The 19,115-nt window shown below is 33.5% G+C and overlaps 1 protein-coding gene across 1 annotated transcript in view; it reads right to left on the bottom strand.

Moving 5' to 3' along the window:
- Positions 1-19,115, bottom strand: part of LUZP2 (leucine zipper protein 2) — a gene marked incomplete at its 5' end in the record, with an annotated part of 438,731 nt that overhangs the window by 66,137 nt on the left and 353,479 nt on the right. The window contains one exon of the mRNA XM_055143679.1: positions 466-540. Coding sequence (XP_054999654.1) covers positions 466-540 — 75 coding nt within the window. The remainder of the gene's footprint in view (positions 1-465; positions 541-19,115) is intronic.

Genomic DNA, 19,115 nt, shown 5'->3' with positions numbered 1-19,115 from the left:
TATTTATTTTTTTAATCTCTGGCACCATTCTTCTATAATTTTCATGTGAAGGATTAAGAGAATTACCTCTTACTTTGTGCGAATATCACCAGAACTCTGATTTAAGTTTTCCAAATTGAAAACAATCAAAAACTATTTTTTTCATAACTTCTTCACTCAGATTTACTGCATGCTATTTTAATGGTGCTTTAAAGTAAGTTTATTCCTGGTATTAGTGAATAATTTTACCAGGACTGTAAAAAATAAAGCTAGGAACTCCCAGAAACTGAATCTAGTAAATTTACTATATAATCAAAAAAAAATAAGGAATTTGATTGCCTAGATAACATAGCATTTAAGAATTCTATAACCAACTCATATGTACAACATCTAGATTTGTATTAATAAATCAGGGCAAGGAATGAGTAAGCCTTCCTAGATTTGCATGCTAAATTAAAGATATGATGGTCAACATCTATAACTTACCCTGTCAAGAGCTGCTTTTTCTAGTTCATTTCTGGCCACAACTAATTTCTGTTCCAGTTCAGTAAGCAGTTGGGCCTGTGAAATAAAACCAATTTTTTAATTAAATTGTCTAATTTCCATTTTCACTGAAGAATTGTTCATTCATTGACAAATATATTTTTCATTATCTTATGAGATTAATTTAGAAGCCAGGTTAAAAACACATATTGCATGGTCAGTTATTTAGGCTAGATAATCATATAAAAATATACACATATATAATGCACATGTATTATATACATTATAGTATACCGTATATAGTATCATTGTCACTGTCATCCCATTGCTCATTGATTTGTTCGAGCAGGCACCAGTAACGTCTCTCATTGAGAGACTTATTGTTACTACTTTTGGCATATCCAATACGCACGGGTAGCTTGCCAGGCTCTGCCGAGTGGGCTCGATACTCTCAGTAGCTTGCCGGGCTCTCCGAGAGGGGCAGAGGAATCAAACTCAGGTTGGCCACGTGAAAGGCCAACGCCCAATCGCTGTGCTATCACTCCAGCAGTATACTGTATGTATATATATATATATGTATAAATATATACACACATACATATGATGCTTTAATGAAGCAATTTATGCTTCCAAATATATAACACATGTACTAGAAAATACCTGTTACATATATACATCAGTTACATTTTCAGTAGTTTTTTTTTTCTTGAAAATTTAAATTATTCAGTTCTAAATACACATAAATTTATTTGGTGATAAGTTTTTTTAGGGAGCTAATGAATTCTCTGAGGCCATAAAAAAGTATCTATTCCCATAGGATTGTTTTTCTTATATAAAGAGAGACAGTAGAATTTTCTCTCTAGCCAAGCTACACAACATAAACATTAGATGAGAACATAGTGAAAAGATTCCCACCATAATTCAAGAAAATTCTCAAGACTTCTAGCCTTCAGAACTGAGAAAATATATTTTTGTCATTTAGATCACCTGGTCTATATTATTTTGTTATGGAAACTCAAGAGATTTAAGAAATTGACCTACTCATGGCCATTCTTTTAATTATTGAGTTTTAAAACTATGCTTTGCTTTGGTCTACAAAATCTCTAAAATTGATAATATTATGAATGAGCTACTTAAGAAAATAGAAATGTCCACAGATTAGAAATATATATTTGAGCTTGAAGATGAGCTGCACAAAGCATATAGGGAACAACAAATAATGGCAAAAGACCTCAAAATGGCTTTGGAGCGAATTAGAGTCCTAGGGGATGACCTCAGCAGAAATATATATTTGAAAGTGAAGGGAATGTTGTTTACTTCATTCTCTATGGATAAGAGAATAAATATCCCAGACGCTTTATTAACTCAGTGATTTGACTGGTTGGAGTCATCCTAAACACAAAAACTGTTGTCAAAAAGGATAATTGCAAAACATAGTCATGTAGCACTTAATACAATAGCCAAAGACTATATGTTTATATGATACTTAGGACTAATTGTTAAATTAAGAGATGATTAAAAATTAATTTTGGTAACATGAAAGGTCAGGATTAATAAAGCAAAGCTTTAAATGCAATCTTTGATCCCAATAGAAAGGACAATTTATATGAAATTATAATATTAGTAAATAAACTTATAGGTAGCATAATAGAACCACCTATATTTGAGTAATGTCTATGATTCTCAGATTCAAACACCATGCATGGAATATTTGAGAGTATGAACGATCAAAATATGAACAGATCAATAAAACAATGGAATAAAATAAAGATATTAATTGCATATAAATGATTATGAGAATTCAGAATTATAACATTGCTTATTTGATCTCAGATAATGAAGTGTAATGAAGTATAAAAATATATAATCAGTTCTAAGCTCTGAATAAATAGAACAGCAGGTTTGGCTCTTTCCTTGGACCTGGCTGACCTGGGTTTGATATCCAGTGATCCATAGAGTCCCCCAAACACTGCCAGAAGTTATCCATAACCTAAGGCCAGAAGTTAAATACTGAGTATGGCCAGATACGGTCCCAAACCAAAAACAAACAAAAAAGCATGGCTATTTTCAAATTTGAAAATACTAGTGCTTTGTACACAAATATATGGCCAAGCAATGATGGTGGGGAGGAGAGGTAGAAATTCTAATCTAGCTTGCATTTATTTTTTTCTATACTTTAGTTGCATAGTTGCAATAGGATTGATGTTTATTGCATTGATTGATGTTTATTGTATTGGTGTATCCCATTGAGACCAAAATACTCAGTACTATCAGTGAGCATCCTTCTAGTTGACCTTTTCATTACCTCCTATCTGTTAATAATCTGACTTTGTCATGCAAGGTAAGTTGTTTTTCATGTTTGATATCATTTTATTTTGTGTCTCTATAGAAAACTGATTTGAGACAAATTTATAATCTATATATTGTCTGTCTATACATATTAAGCACTGAGGGGATGTAATAATGAAGAAAAATTCTGATTTTCAAACAGAGAAAGACAAAACAAAATATTTACTTTGGACAATATTTATATGGATAAATTTTATTTATACAGATAGCAATGAATATTTCATTCATTGATTGCTATATGGATACATTTAATCGTGCAGTTTTGCAGAATTTTCCATCAAGAGAAACATCTTCCTCCTGACCAGATTCCTATGTTACTTAGTCAGTGAGCATGAAAACTATTAATAAAACTGTGAGCCCTTTCTCTTGTTCTTCCGATTCCATCATGACAAAGGCATGACTGACTGAGCTAACAATATAGCAGAGCGTTCCCCTTTTCAGATCAGACTTAACCTGTCTCTGCATATCCAGGACTTTGAATCTGCAGAACTATACATGCACCTGGCCAACATCACAACTGATCATATCAGATGATCATTAACAATGATTTATTGTTTCATTATTGGATTTCAATTATTTATTTTATGATAGAAAAGGCAGAGTCTCTTGCCCGCATGCCTTGCTGTCTTCCCTGAGGCCCCACGGAGGGAATGGGCTCCAGCTTCCCTCCCCACCCCAACCAGTGCTCCCTCAGCCAAAGACCTCCGGAGCCTAGCCACAGCCATGCTCAAAATCCCGCTCCACATGTTCGGACAAGCCTCAGGCTTGAAGGTAATGGCAGAGGAACCCAGGTGTGTGGGAACCAGGGCTGAGACCTCCAAACCTGCTCAGATTGGGACTGGGCCTCTTCCACCCAGATTTCCCATTTTCCATTAACTAGGCAGTCACACCCGGGGACTGCTCCCAGCATTGTGTAATCCCACAAACGGCCAACACCCGGAGACTTGAAAGCAAGCTTCCGGAAGCACGAGGTCACTTCAAGGCCAGGCAACATCTTATAGCCTAGTCCTCCCTCAGGGAGAATCTGGCAAGCTACTGAGTTTCCTGCCACCATGGGAGAGCCTCAGAAACTCCCTATGGTGTATTCATATGCCAAAACCAGGAACAATGCTGGGTCTCTTCCTGATCCTGAAAGAGCCTCCAATGCAGCATCATTGGGAAGGACTAGTAAAGAGAGACTTCTAAAATCTCAGGGTTAGGACAAATGGAGATGTTTCTAAGATTGCTTGAGAAATTTGACAGGATGATGATGATGATGATGATGATGATGATGATGATGATGATGATGACAATAGAAAATAATTTATATAGATACTTGTTATCAAAGAAGTTCTTTTAATCTGGTGAATCTTGGCAGAGATATAAATAATAAACAAAACTCAAATTTAGAGTATAAGACCCTGACATATGTCATTCATGGATTTTTTTTTCATAAAAATAAAACCGCTTGAGCATATTGATAAAGGGAGGTAAGTGATGAGAAAGTAAAATAAGATGTCTTGCATCAGCTGACCTGGGTTTCAGTCCCGGCACCCCATATGATCCCTCAAATACCACCAGCAGCAATAGCCGAGCACACGTTCAAGAGTAAACCCTGAGCACAGCCAGGTGTGGCTCCCAAACAATCAAAAATAAGCAAGGCATAAATGATATGTGCAAAAGTAAAAATACTACTTTAAACATTATTAAATGGGGGACTTCTCAAGTTATTGTAAGTCCTCTTGTTCCCCACTACAAAGGAGAAAACATTATATTCCATACACATATAGAACCACTTATTCACAATTTTTTTATCCCGCTCCTTATTCACAATTTTAGTTAACGAGACTGAAGAGTAGAGATGGTAAAGGATGAAATAAAGAGCAAGATGACTGAATTGAAAAGATTGATCCTTATGTCTTAGATTCTTGTATATCGGGCAAAATAATTAACTGACAGCAGCATTTTCTTCTCCTACAAAGATAAACAAAATGATTGACCTACGTCTTAGGAGTGTAAAGATTAAACTAATAAATCTACAGAGTATTTGCAAAAGTGTTTACCAACAGTGATATTTTAAGTCAATGAAGTTGAAATAAAAATTCAACTTATATAAAAGGATAGAGTCATCCTTTATATGGTGATATAAAAGGATATAGTTATTTAAAAGCAATCTAGTGAGAAGTCCCAATAATCTTTTGTTCACATTCAATCATGGAAAAAATTTATAAAGTAATTTATGTTAATATGTGTCATATAGACTCATTATGAAAACATGTAGTAGAAAGAATGGGAGGTTAAATAAAAACATGAGACTAACTACTAAAGTAAAAATTAGATAATAGCTAAAATATTCAAACAAAGACATTTTTCTGAGTGATCTTAGAAGTCAAAGTAAGTATCATCAAGTAGCAGTGAAAAGCCCTAACATTTACTTTCCTGGTTAGTACATTTTCCCTGGAGTTTTATAACATGTTTAGAAGCAAGAGTCCATGCCATTACTCTTAATTTACTCTTTTAAAAAAAATAGAACTTCAGAGTTCCAAGTTTTTTATAGATCATGAAACACTGGAGCTTGGTTTTACTTCACATCTAATAACTCTAAATCTATTGATTTAGTTGCTGCTTTTTGCCGATTTTCTGAAAAAGCTGACTTGAACTGAGCTAAATTATAAAGACTGGCTCTAGTGCTGTATTTAATGCAAATGTTCTTTTCATTTCTTCTAAGGCACACCAAGGTATATGAGTAGTATATGAAGAAAGAATTGCAATTTTAGAACAACTTTACCAGAAATTTTAATAAATAACTTAATAAAATTTTATAAGTAGTCAAATTTATCAGGTTCAAAATAAACAACCATAGTATAGATTCCTGGCTCTATAGTTCAGAACTAATATAATTGATATTAACTTTTTCCTAAACTCATTTTTCTTATGTTTATCTATATATTAGTTTATATACTACATACATATATATGTAGGTATGTGTATGTATATGCATATGCTTAAATATAATGTATTCTAGAAAGAATTTCAAACAATTTCCACAGACTACTATTTAAATGTTAAACCTAAAATACATAGACTTACAGAAAATAATTTTTAAAAATGCAATGAGAAAGCAGATTAGGAGGCAGTGACAGCAGAAGGAGGAACTGATAATAAGACATAACGTTTTATTTATTTGCCATTGCTAGAATTTAAGGACGCTGAAATATTAAAAAAAGTAAAGCAATCATATATAAAATTCTTATTATTAAAGATAGCTTGTATGTAACAGAGATAAATATATTTAACTTCACCCTATCCCAGGCAATAATAGGAACATAAAAGATCTCATTAAAGATCACTTCTAAAATAACAGAAATAGAGAAATTACACCCCCTGCTAGTAAGCAGGCATTATATTTAATGTATGTAATGTGATGGCAAAGAAAACTTATAATTCAACTTAGAAAAGAATTTTATTTCATGAGTCAAATAAATCAAATTCAAACTCATTGTGACTTAGAGCAGTATAACACCTAAGGAAACTTTATGTTATTTTTGACTGTGTAATTTAACAAAGATACAATAAGATGGACTTTGGACTTTCTTCTGGACGTTTTACAGTGATTTTCTTTCTCTCTCTCTCTCTATTTCTCTCTCTCTATCTCTCCTAGAAGACTAAGTCAATAAAGTGATAAAGTGATCCTAGATATGAGAAATAAAGAAAATAAAAGGAAATTTCCATGGAAAGCAAAATAAGACTCAATCTCACAAAGGAATTACAATTTACAATTTAATTTTACAATTAGTGAAGTGTAAGTTAAATTTCCAGCAATGACTCAAATGAAAGACAAATTAGGAAAATGAAGAAATTGGATTCTATTAGACAAGGAAAGTAAATAACCATAGAAGTCCAGGGAGCCAAGAAAACACCATAATTACTAAATGAAAAAAGACACACACCAAGACACATCATTGTTAAATTTCAAACATCAATGATTAAATTAAAGGTTGCTAGGAGAGGAAATGCATATAACATACAAAGGCATCTTGATCAGCCTATGATCAAATTTCTCAGCATAAACTCTCCAATCTAGGGAGACTTCAATGCCAGAATCGCTAATCCTTAAAGCTAAAAACATCCTGGCAGGAATTCTCTGTCCTGTAAAATTATCAAATATGACTTTCAGAAACTGCAATCATCTTGCTCTGATATTCACCATTTCTAAACTGTTTTGTGCCTAAGCATTATCATTTATGTACAACAGACTTCTACATGTTAAGCTATGAAATTATCAATTTGACACCTCCACTATACTTTCTTTATTGTTTATAAAAATTAGTACACAGAAAATATATGAAAATTTTAATATGTCCTTACCAGATTTGTGGAACGTACAATGAGGAACACGGATATGCTTTAATTCAGGGTCAGAGACATGGCTCAAAAGCACATGCTTTGCATTTGGGAGATCTAGGTTTGATCCCAGACACTGCAATGTCTTTTAAGCACTGCAGAGTATGGCAGGAGAAGAAATTACTAAGGTATAATCTCAAAGCTTTAAAGTTTAGTTTCTCAGTTATATTAGACAAATCTATTATTTTTGTACTATTGAAAGTCTTTTGTATCATCTCTATTTCTTCCTCTACTATTTCCCCCAAAATTATATATTAAATTAATATTATAAAAGTTGGGTTTGAATAAAGTTTATGCAGACTTTAAAAATAATGATAAAGTGATCATAAACAATTCAGGTGCCAAGACTACAACTCTATGTTGTCATCAATGAATCACTCACAATCAGTAAGACCCTATACAGGAAAGACTGCATGCTATTTTTTAAATATTAATTTTATCGATGCAAGTAAAGCTTTTGATAAGATCCAACATTAATTTGTCATAAAATCTTCCAAGAAAAATAGTAAAGACTACCCAGGATAAGCCCAAAGCCAAAATTATTTTTAAAGATGAAAAATAAAAAGCATTCCTACTGAGATCAAGTACAAGCAAGGTATGTTCACTGTTTTCACTTTTATTTCACATTGTATGAGTAGTCCTAGAACCAGTACTTAGGAAATAAAGGGAAATCAAGGTGTCCAAATTGGAAAAGAAGATTTACTCTACTTAAAGATGACATGATATTTTACATAGAAGACACACAAAAGAGGTCACAAAAAACTTTTAAAAACAATAAACAATAAACTAGTATGGCGGGGCCGGAGTGATAGCTCAGCGGGTAGGGCATTCGCCTTGCACACGGCCAACCCGGGTTCGATCCCCGGCATCCCATATGGTCCCCCAAGCACCTCCAGGAGTAATTCCTGAGTGCAAAGCCAGGAGTAACCCCTGAGCATCGCTGGGTGTACCCAAAAAGCAAAAAATAAAAAAAAAACTAGTATGGCAAAATGGTCAGCAACAAAGTGAATACACAAATATCAGTTGCACTTTTATATACAAATACTGAGTCAGAGAAAAAAGAGATCACAGAATCTACCCATACAATACAGCGCCCAAGTATATAAAGTACTTAGGAATCAAATTAACAAAAGATATGGGATACTTCTATCATGAAAACCTCAAAACACATAAGAAATAAATAGGAAACTATGAAAAGGAAAGTATTCCTTGCTCTTGGATTGGAAGATTCAATATTGACAAAACATACATCTTACTTTAACTATTATATAGATCCAGTGCAATACGTATGTAAATTCAGATGACATTCTTCAAAAACTTATAGCAGGTCAGAATAAAATTTGTATGGAAGCATAAAAGACTTAAGATAGCCAAAATCATACTAAAAATAAGAAACTGTGGTTATATCTTTGCCTAACTTGAAAGTATACCATAAAATCATAGTGGTCAAAACACCATGATATTGGAATAAGGACAGACTCTCTGAAAAGTGGATCAGAACAAAGTATCAATAGACAAATCCCCACATACATCACATACATGGTCAGCTAATTTTTGACAAAGAAGGTGAAAAAAATCAATGGAATAAAGACAGAATTTTTCAACAAATGGTGCTTGAAAATCTGAATAACCACTTGTAAAATTAAGTCGGATCACAATCTCACACATTACACAAAAATCAATTCAAAGTGAAAGACAATGTGATCAGACCAAAATTTATATATATATACATATATATATATATAAATTTACATGATTCCTCTGCCCTTCTCGGAGAGCCTGGCAAGCTACAGAGAGTATCGAGCTCGCGTGGCAGAGGCTGGCAAGCTACCCGTGCATATTGGATATGCCAAAAACAGTAACAATAAGTCTCTCAATGAGAGACGTTACTGGTGCCCGCTTGAACAAATCTATGAGCAATGGGATGACAGTGACAGTGATATAAATTTATATGAATTTAAATTTATATATATATATAGATTTATAAATTTATATATATAAATTCTGGTCTGATCACAGTATATATATAATTTGACTGTAAATTTGACATTTTAATTCTAGATTTAGATTTTGAAATTTTTAGACAGGTGGTATGAAATATTCTGTGGTCTTATGTTTAACTGAAAAATATCTCATAGTGTGATCAAAGAGATAGTATAGAGAATAGTTCAGTTGTCCTGCAGGCAGTTGACCCAAGTTAAATACCTGGCACACCATATAGTGCTTGGAGTAAGCCCTGACTGCCAGGTTTGACTCTAAAACCAAAAAAATAAAAAATTAAAATGAAATAGAGAATTTCATGGCATTCTAATAAAATTACCTTGACTCTAATATTTATGTGTATTTAAATCTCACCTTTGCTGATCTTTTATTTGTATATATGTTTTTATTCTTACAACTCTATCTGAATGCATAGTATTCCATTATACATACTGTCTGGGGCATAGTATTGAGTCCATCCATTAAAAATAAAGAAACTAATAAGACATATTTGTAAAATATCTTTTTCAAGGTCATATAGCTGGGAAATTAGATTTCCAGGTAGTTTGTATCTCCAGCTGGTAAATATATAAATATGTATAGCTTATTACTATAAAATTTATATATAGTAAAAGGCATAATCTTAAACTTTATAAAATTTAAGAATAAAAATGTTCAGAAATGACTCAGAAGATCATAAAAATTGTGTGTTTAAGACTATTCATCCAAGGAGGACAGTGAACATGTAAAAAAATATGTTCTCATGTATTCATTAGGGTGTACTTGGCAGTGTGTAAATGGACAATAATATAAATGAATTTTTAGTATGATTCAATATACCTATTACTGTACATAAATCCCTTATTTCCTGCTCAGTAGATAAATCTTGTTAATAATATCAGTGTGAAAACTGCTGATATTATCAAAATATTTATTTTACACTTTGAAATAGTCTTAGAGGCAGAAAGCCAACATCTTCTATTTGTCAAGAGAATTTTAAGTTTTAGAACAAAGGTTATCTTTGACCGTCATCTTTGATGAAATACCTGCACATTTCAAAATTAGTAACTCAGGAGAAATATAAAGATATCTAGAATTGAGTAGCTAATAATATAGAAAGAAGGACAATTTTAGAACTCAAATTACATAGAAATAGTTTAGCATAACATCTGTTTATAAATTTTATTAAAAATTAACATATCAATCTTATAAAGTTCAATAAGCCTTTCCCTTGAGAATAAGAACATCTACATATAATTCCTTCTAGTTTTAATTTTCATAAAGTTTATTATATTGGTGTATGAGCATAGAAACTTTGGGAGAAACTTATTCTTTATTTTTTTACACCCTTTTTTAGTAACTCATTTTAAGAGAGATTAATTCAACAAAGTTTCAGAGATTGGAATATAATTTTTAAAGGAAACTATTAACCCTTAACTTTAGAGTAAAATAACTGCCTGTTTAGATTTCCAATTAGCATCATGCTAAGGCCAAGTTTACTGGAGAATTCTAGAATGAAAGGAATGATTATTATAAAGATGTATATTCTTTATTTTTCAGGTTAACATAGAATAAGGATATCTCAACTGTATTTTATTTTAGGGTCTGGTCCACCTGAGTAATTCTCTGTTCAGGAATTACTCCTGAAAAGATCATATTGGTTGTTGGGGATCAGATCTGGATCAGCCTTGTGCAAAATAGGCATCATAGCCACTGTCCTATCTCTCCAGCCTCAATGATGTCTCAGTTTTATAGGTACTTTGTTCTGGAATAAGAACACTAAATGGAGTTAAAATGCTAGAATCTCTTTAGTGAATGAACAATATTGCCCAGAAGAAAATAAGCCACAAAACACTCAGAGAATAATAAAGTATATTACCCAAAGTTGAATAAAACCGTGCACAATGGCACATATGTTGAATATGACAGAAAAAATAACTGAGGAGGTATTAAAAATGTGATAAAGGAATCAATAGTAGTGTATCATCAATTATTGAAGAAATCTGTAAAATTAGTAGAAAAACATGTTATAAAAATAAAATGGAATTTCTAGAACTTACTACTTCACTGGAAGGACTTAAAAATAAATGATAACATTATAAAGGGAATAAAATATAAAGTTGAGCTAATAAATTTATACAGTTTGGAGATCTCTGAGAAAAAAGAAATTTTCTCAAATATCTTAAAAACAATATCAAATTATATTTGACACGCACTGGATTAATAAAATAATGTGAAATATTACATTTCAATTAAAAACATAATGAAGGGTGAAAAATATCTAATCATAAAAGATAAAACATTGTAAAATGTAAAAGTTCAAGTTTAAATTATGTAGCTTTTGGAATTTTTTTAATGTTAAGAAAGGTAATTATTTGAGCACATCAGCAGTGAAAAGGTGCTGTAATAATTTACATCAATAGAGTAAATAGTAATACAATTGCAACATCGTTACAGAAACACATAATAAAACAAATCATAAAATATAAACAAATACAAATTAAAATAATTAAAATTTGAAAGAATGCTAAATATTTCTCATAGAATAATAAAATAATGAGTGTTGAAAGTTTTTGTCTATAATGTTATAACAAGAGTTTTAAAATTATATTTGTAGCTTAGGAATGGAGCCCTTGGTGATTAGCCTCTTATCTGGGCTATGAAACATGAGTATGAAACATGAGTAGCAAGTGAACATATAAATGAATAGCAGAGAGTTTTCCATGACTTTAGGCAGAAAATTTACCCAATATTCAGAATTCTAAAAAGAATGTCAAAAATGTCAAAATGTCAAAAAGATTTTCTATGATTCACATGTGTAAAACAAAACAAAATACTAATCTTCTTATAGTCTAGTAAAATACTTGGAACATCACTGTAAAAAAGTTCCTGAGACTTTATCTACTTTTTTAATCTTATTTTAATCATCTACATGAACTACTCAGCAAGTGGACTCAAGCTATAGAGTTAGAGTACATATTACCAATATGTAAATTATATATATAATTCTAAATTTAGTATAAAGCATCTAAATTTTAAAAACATGGATACAAAAATATTTTATTTGTTATGAAATTGTGTTCAATATCTTATCAATAACACCAAAATAAGATATCATTTTATTCACTAATCACAGTATCTGGTGTCTGAAAATCTGATTCAGAACTGCATAACCTTTAACACTTAATATATTGTCTCAGATTCCTTTTGCATAAAATACAAAGTTTGAAGTAGATATTTCAAACATAATTCTATTTAAATAAATATATGATTCATTGGGTGTTTTCTAGTTATTGTAAAGGTAGAAATATCACATCCGATTATGTTATTTAAATTGACTAGTGTTCAAAATACATACTACTATCTTCCTTTGTAAAAATCTATCACTAATCTCTCAAATTGATGGTGTAATCAAAAATTTATATAATTCAAACCAGCAAACAATGTTTTCTATAACTTAATATTTTGTGAATATCTTCTGATTAGTTTTCATTAATGGGCATGGTGTATAGTTCAAATGATAGAGAGCATGCCTAGTGTATACCAGACCCTGAGTTGATTCCCATTTCTGAGTGGCCCTATCGGCACTTCAAGGTGCATTCCTGAGGCATCTGCCAGGATATTGCATTCCTAGGGTAAGTTATTTTTTTTTCTTTTTGGGTCACACCCAGCAATGCTCAGGGGCTATTCCTGACAATGCTGGGATGCCTCGGATCAAACTTGGGTTGGTCACATGCAAGGATAACACCCTCCCCTGGCCCAAGTTATTTTCTTCCCGGAATATAGCACCAGTAGATGTGACACCAATAAATATGTTTTATCAAAATTTATAATGTTGTGGTTTATATTTTATTAAAATATTTTAATATCTGCGGCCGAAGACCTCCAGAGTCTAGCCACAGCCATGCTCAAGGCCCCTCTCCACACGTTTAGGATGAGCCTCATGCATGAAAGAACTGGCAGAGGAACCAGGTGTGTTGGACCCGGGTCTGAGACCAAGGCTGCTCCAATTAGGACTGGGCCTCTTCCACCCAGATTCCCTATCTTCCAGTAGCTAGGAGATCACACCCCGGGACAGGGACTGCCCCCAGCGCCATGTAATCCCACCAATGGCTAATATCCAGGGACTTTAAAACCAAGCTCCCTTAGATCTCTTCATTTACAATCTTCATTTTATTTACATATGTTTCATTACATAAAATTAAATATGTCTTAATTATATCTTTTAACTCTATCATTCAACATTTAAATAGATATATTTCTGTGTGCTTTATTAACCTCGGCATTTTATATACCTTACATCTTTGCAAATAGAAGACATTTTTCTCATTTTCTTCTTCCTCTTATTCCTTTCATTCTTCCTTCCATTTTCCCCGTTTTTTTTTTTTCATTTTTGTTAAATGCACTATTTTAAAATTTCTGATACAAGATCAGTTATAAAGGCAATAAAACTCAAGACAACAGTTCTGTCATCATAATATAATAGGATAAGGTATTCCTAAACATCTCTATTCACCACTAAAACTATCAGCATTTTTCACTCACTCAGCTAGGAAAAACCATGTGCTAAAAGTTTCAGGAACTTCACCTTTACTGTGAATTACCGGGTATTTCATTATTGCAAGGTTGTTTTTTTGTTTTTTTGTTTGTGTTTGTTTTACCCAAATGCATCATAGAAAGTTAAAATGACTTCTTTTGGAACTTGAACAGCAGGACACTTGGGAAGTCACGGGCTGGGGCTGGCACCGGCTCCGGCCCGCGCTCCGCCGGGATTCGAACCGGGTGGCCATGCGTTTGCACGGCCGCTCTGCTGCTGTATACCCAACATCCGGAGCCAGATGGATGACTTCTGAACCCAGCAAGTGCTCCCAACCATGTCCCCAGAACAGCAATGCACTGGGACTGTGAGCTGGGCTATGCGATTTCTGGCAGAATTTTCCCTGGACTTTATACAGAAATCCAAAACCACGCAGACGCCATAGCGTCCGAGCGACTGAACATTTATAATTGTCAGCAATGTGCAATGGTTCCTTTTGAACAGGCCTGGCTTGAGGGGAAACTCCAAATAATAACAGTAAGTTTTTGTTGAAATATTGAAGGTTATTAATGTAGCAGCCACCTCTCTGGACTGTGAACTAAGCAAAAGCCCCACGCTGGCTGACACGGTGTGGCGTACACCATACTATGAGGTGCTAGAAGGGGGATGATGAAGAAAAAAATAAAAGGGAAAAGGGAAAAAAAAAAAGAGAGAAGAGTTATGTACTTGTAGCAGTGGGGCTACATATTTCTTCATTTCCAGCAATGTAAAACTAATTATCAAATGCTTCCTTGGTAGTAGGTCTGTCTCTCTTGCGTGGAAACTCCAACAACTATAGTGAGTTTTATAGTGAAATATGGAATGTAATCAAGGTAAAGAGAAAATGGAGTGAAATTCATTAGTAATACAGTAGTGGGTAGGGAGTGGGGGCGGGGGTATAGTGGGGTTTTTCGTGGTGGAATAGGGGCACTGGTGAAGGGATGGGTGTTTGAATATTGTATAACTGAGACATAAACCTGAGAACTTAGTAACTTTCCACATGGTGATTTAATAAAAAAGTTAAATAAAAAAAATAAAAATAAATAAAATGACTTCTTTTTTTTAGCTCACTGAACCAAGCATCTCCCTTAGATTCATTCTTCACATATACCTAGGTTTTCTGCCTAAAATCTTGGAAACCTCCCTGTTAACCAGATTCTATGGTCAATTTCATCTCATTCTTTAGGTCCAAGATACAAGATTAATCTCCAAAGTGCTCCATTTCTACAAACATAATCTAGAAATCCTTGTTACAGTATTGTAGACTACGTTTAGTATTAAGGAATATTATATTTTCTATTTATATTACCAGTTATGATATGCAAAATATGAATGATTGATATGGTATAGGCATGAACAGATAAAATCTAATTCCACTCTGAATGCTCTGAATGAGCAGAATCCCAAGAGTTCCCTGTTTGGGAGACCCATTGCAAGACCAAGGAGCTGCTCCAAATCAGACTTGCCACATTCTGATATATTAAGGCAATAAGAGACATGATACCAAATGAGTTTGGACAGTTTCTTACTCACAAAAAAAGGTGTTAGGGAGACCAACATAATATTTGTAGCCCATGTTTCTAGTTTCATTGGATGATATCAAACCACTGGTGCCATATAGAAGATGACAGAAACGATGTGTTTCTCTGCCATCACAGATCCCATGTAATATATATATTCTTTACTGAATATAAAATAGGACACTCAAAAAGACTTGAGGCAAGCTACATGCAGGAGCTTATGTGGCCAATTTAAAATATGCATGGTTATCAGTGTATGATAGCCATTTTAATCTACCACTTGTCGTCCATTTATTGCTCAATGTCAGATAAGAGTCAGCAGAGGTAAAGGACCCAGGAGAAATTTGGAATGAGGAGAAAATTATTCTTTAAATATTGGCACAAAAGTGCTCTAACTGATGACGTCATGAAATTTGCTTATAAATGGATAGACATGGAGAGTATCATACTAAGTAAAATGAGTCAGAAAGAGAGGAACAGACATAGAGGGACTGCACTCATTTGTGGAGTGTAGGGTAGGTAGCATCACATGAGGCTGACACCCAAGGACGGTAGATACAAGGGCCAGGGAGATTGCCCCATAGCTGGAAGACTGCTTCGTGAGCAGAGGGGAGAAGGCAGATGGAATAGAGAAGGGATCACTAAGAAAATGATGGCTGGAGGAACCAGTTGGGATGGGAGGTACATGCTGAAAGTAGATAACGGGCCAAACATGATGACCTTTCAGTGTCTGTGTTGCAAGTCATAATGCCCCAAAGTAGAGAGAGAGTATGGGGAATATTGTCTGCCATGGAGGCAGGGGGAGGGTGGGAAAGGGGGGGGTATACCCGGGATATTGGTGGTGGGCAATGTGCACTGGTGGAGGTATGGGTGTTTGATCATTGTATTATTGTAACCCAAACATGAAAGCTTGTAACTATCTCATGGTAATTCAATAAAATTTTTTTAAAAAGTGCTCTAACTGTTGAAAAACTTTAATACTGGTGAAATTCAACCCCTTCTTTTCATTATTGTCCTCTCTCTATCTCTCTATCTACATTTATATATATTTACATATGTATATATAAAGAATAAATTATTTCATTTCATATCATCCTTTCACTAGAAAACACGACTCACTCAACAATATGATTTCCTTTTTCTTTGGTGAATACAGAACTGATCCTTACAGAATAGTGCCAGTATACAATGGATGTTAATAAGCAGTACATTTTTGAAATAAGGATGTGGAAAATTTGAAGCTGGCATTATATACTATTCTGAGATAACATTTGTCTCCACCTTCCTCCAGAGTACTTAAATTTTTGTCCTTCATTTGTGTTTGAAGAGCCTCAGTGCTTCTGTCTAGTTGAACACTTTGAATATTTCAATCCTCACTTAAACAACTGAAGGAATGCTCCTTTAGGAGTTTTTTCAATCTAACACATACATTTCCTTTCTTGGCAGTGATTTGACATGACAGACAATGGTTGCAATTCCTTCTACCAGGCTTAGGAATTGATGGTTTATTAACTTTACCGCCAAGGGGATAGTGGGCACAATCCAGCACAAAAATATGCAGATATCAAGAATAAGTCTATGGTAAATATTTTGAATATTTTTTAATGTGAATCTGCTTGAATGTCATGGTCCCCTCTATTTGTACAAATTCTCCTGCCATTTGAAAACTGGATGAAACCAATAGTTTACTTTTGTCAGTGCCAAAGCAGAGCAGCTGCTCTAGATACTTATGCCAGACTTCTTTTCTAATTTTTTCTACTGAATTTTGATAAGAGCAGCAGATATTGAGGCATCTAGATATCACTTCATATAATTCTATACTACTCCAAATACGCATGTTCCCTTTATTTTAATGTGTTTTAGAAAGGCTTTACAATATATCTTTGTGGTTTATTTTCCAAAAAATAACTAGATGCCTTTTGTCCTTTTAATTTGAATTTAAAAGTGGAACAGATGAAATAATTTGACAACCACAGGGGCACACCATACCGGGAAATACCTAAGTTTCCTTGAAATGTGAGATTCATCCAAATAACAATTTTTATGAACTATGACAGTCTCATCTCACTTCATATGCAATTGCTTACAACATGACCTACCTTTACTAGCACTTTATTTTTTTAACATAAAACAAATGGTTATTTGGATGTGAATGTCAAGTTTAAATAATTTACTGGTGTATTTAATATCCAAATACAGTAGGTATTCTTTGTATTTTGTAAAGGTGTATATATAAGGCTTGTGGAGTTCAATAAAGTAGTAATTACTTTTGTTGTAAATTAGGTATATGTTATAATAGAAAATGGAAATACTGTTATAGTGGGTATTTTTAATCTTTTTTTTTGCTTAGAGTGCCACAAAGGATGCAGACTTTTTCATGGAACAAAAAGAGCTGACAATGTAGAGCCAGAGAAATAGCTCAAAGGAAAGGAGCCTAATTTTAATCACCATTTCCTCATATTTCAGTGCTGGCTAATGTTTCTAGGACAATAGACTCGGAACAGTGCCTGAGAACCAATGAATGTGAAACCAAATTCACAAAACATAAGGGCATCTCCATACTCAAACTACTTTGTGAGAAAAATTCTGATCTTTTTATTATTACATATAATTACACCATTTTATTTTGTAATCTTTAAATATATATTTATTTACATTAATGGGAATAATGACTAAAATCACAGTAAGTATAAGAGAAATTGGTTTCTGACACAGATCTAACAAGTAAATTTTTTGACTTCTAAACTCAATTTCTATCATTAAATAAATATCATTAGTATAATTGAAAATGTTTTTGTTGTTATTATTAGTTTTGTTTTGGGACATACCCAGAAGTATTCAAGACTTACTCTTAACCCTTCGCCCAGGGGTCACTTCTGGCAGGATCAAGGGACCATGCAGGGTGACAGAGATTGAAGCTTGTTCAGCAGTGTACAGGGCAAACTTCCTCCTCTCTGTACTATTGTCCTGCCGCTAGAGTTTTAAAATATAACTTTACACATAGGTTTCACTTTTCACTTGTAAGTTTATGTTTACTAGTTTTTAAGATTTCAGAAAGGACCTTGACTTTTTCTCATATCTTTAACTTTCATATTGAAATATATGAATAATTCTATCAATAAAATTTAGAATTTTTCTTATGTGGAGAACTTACTATAAAGCTCTTCAATGAACACCAAATAAGAGCAAATTACAATGAAAATTGAAACTTATTTTTATCTCCACTAAGCCTGAAATGTTGAATATTCTGCATTATTCTTTTGTTTGCGGGGCTCACTTGCCTGTGCTCAGAACTTACTCCTCACATTGTGCTCAGGTATTACTCCTGGTAGTATTCAGGGCACCACAGGAGGTGTTGGGGATCAAACCTGGGTCAGCTGCTTGCAACGCAAGCAACCTGCCTGTACTATAACACTGATGCTTAAACTGAAAATACTATATGCCATATTCTTATAAAGTTACAAAGACAAAAAATTAGCAAGGAAGATGGTCAGATAGAGCACAGCAGGTAAGATGCTTTCTTCATGCAGTCAATGGAGGCTCGATCTCTGGTACTGCCAATGCTTTCCTGGGATAACGAGAATGGGCTATGAACACAGAGATGAGAGTAAGCCCTGATCATTGTGACATGCAGTCCACCCTCAAAAGCTAAATGCATTTATAAATAAACAAATGAATACAGTATTGAGTTTTGTTAGAGATAATGCATAAATGAAATTATATTCATTTCTGAGTAGAACAGTGCTATGATATTTGTTTTTATTTTGGAGTTATTGGATGTTACCTCAAAGCTGTGCTCAGGAGATTTGGAAGCCACACCTGGGCTGGCAGTGCTTAGCTAACCA

The sequence above is a fragment of the Sorex araneus genome, chromosome 6, assembly GCF_027595985.1.
Source record: "Sorex araneus isolate mSorAra2 chromosome 6, mSorAra2.pri, whole genome shotgun sequence".
Taxonomy (NCBI): Eukaryota; Metazoa; Chordata; class Mammalia; order Eulipotyphla; family Soricidae; genus Sorex; species Sorex araneus.
Note: the sequence above shows the minus strand (reverse complement) of the source record. Positions and strands in the feature narration are given on the sequence as shown.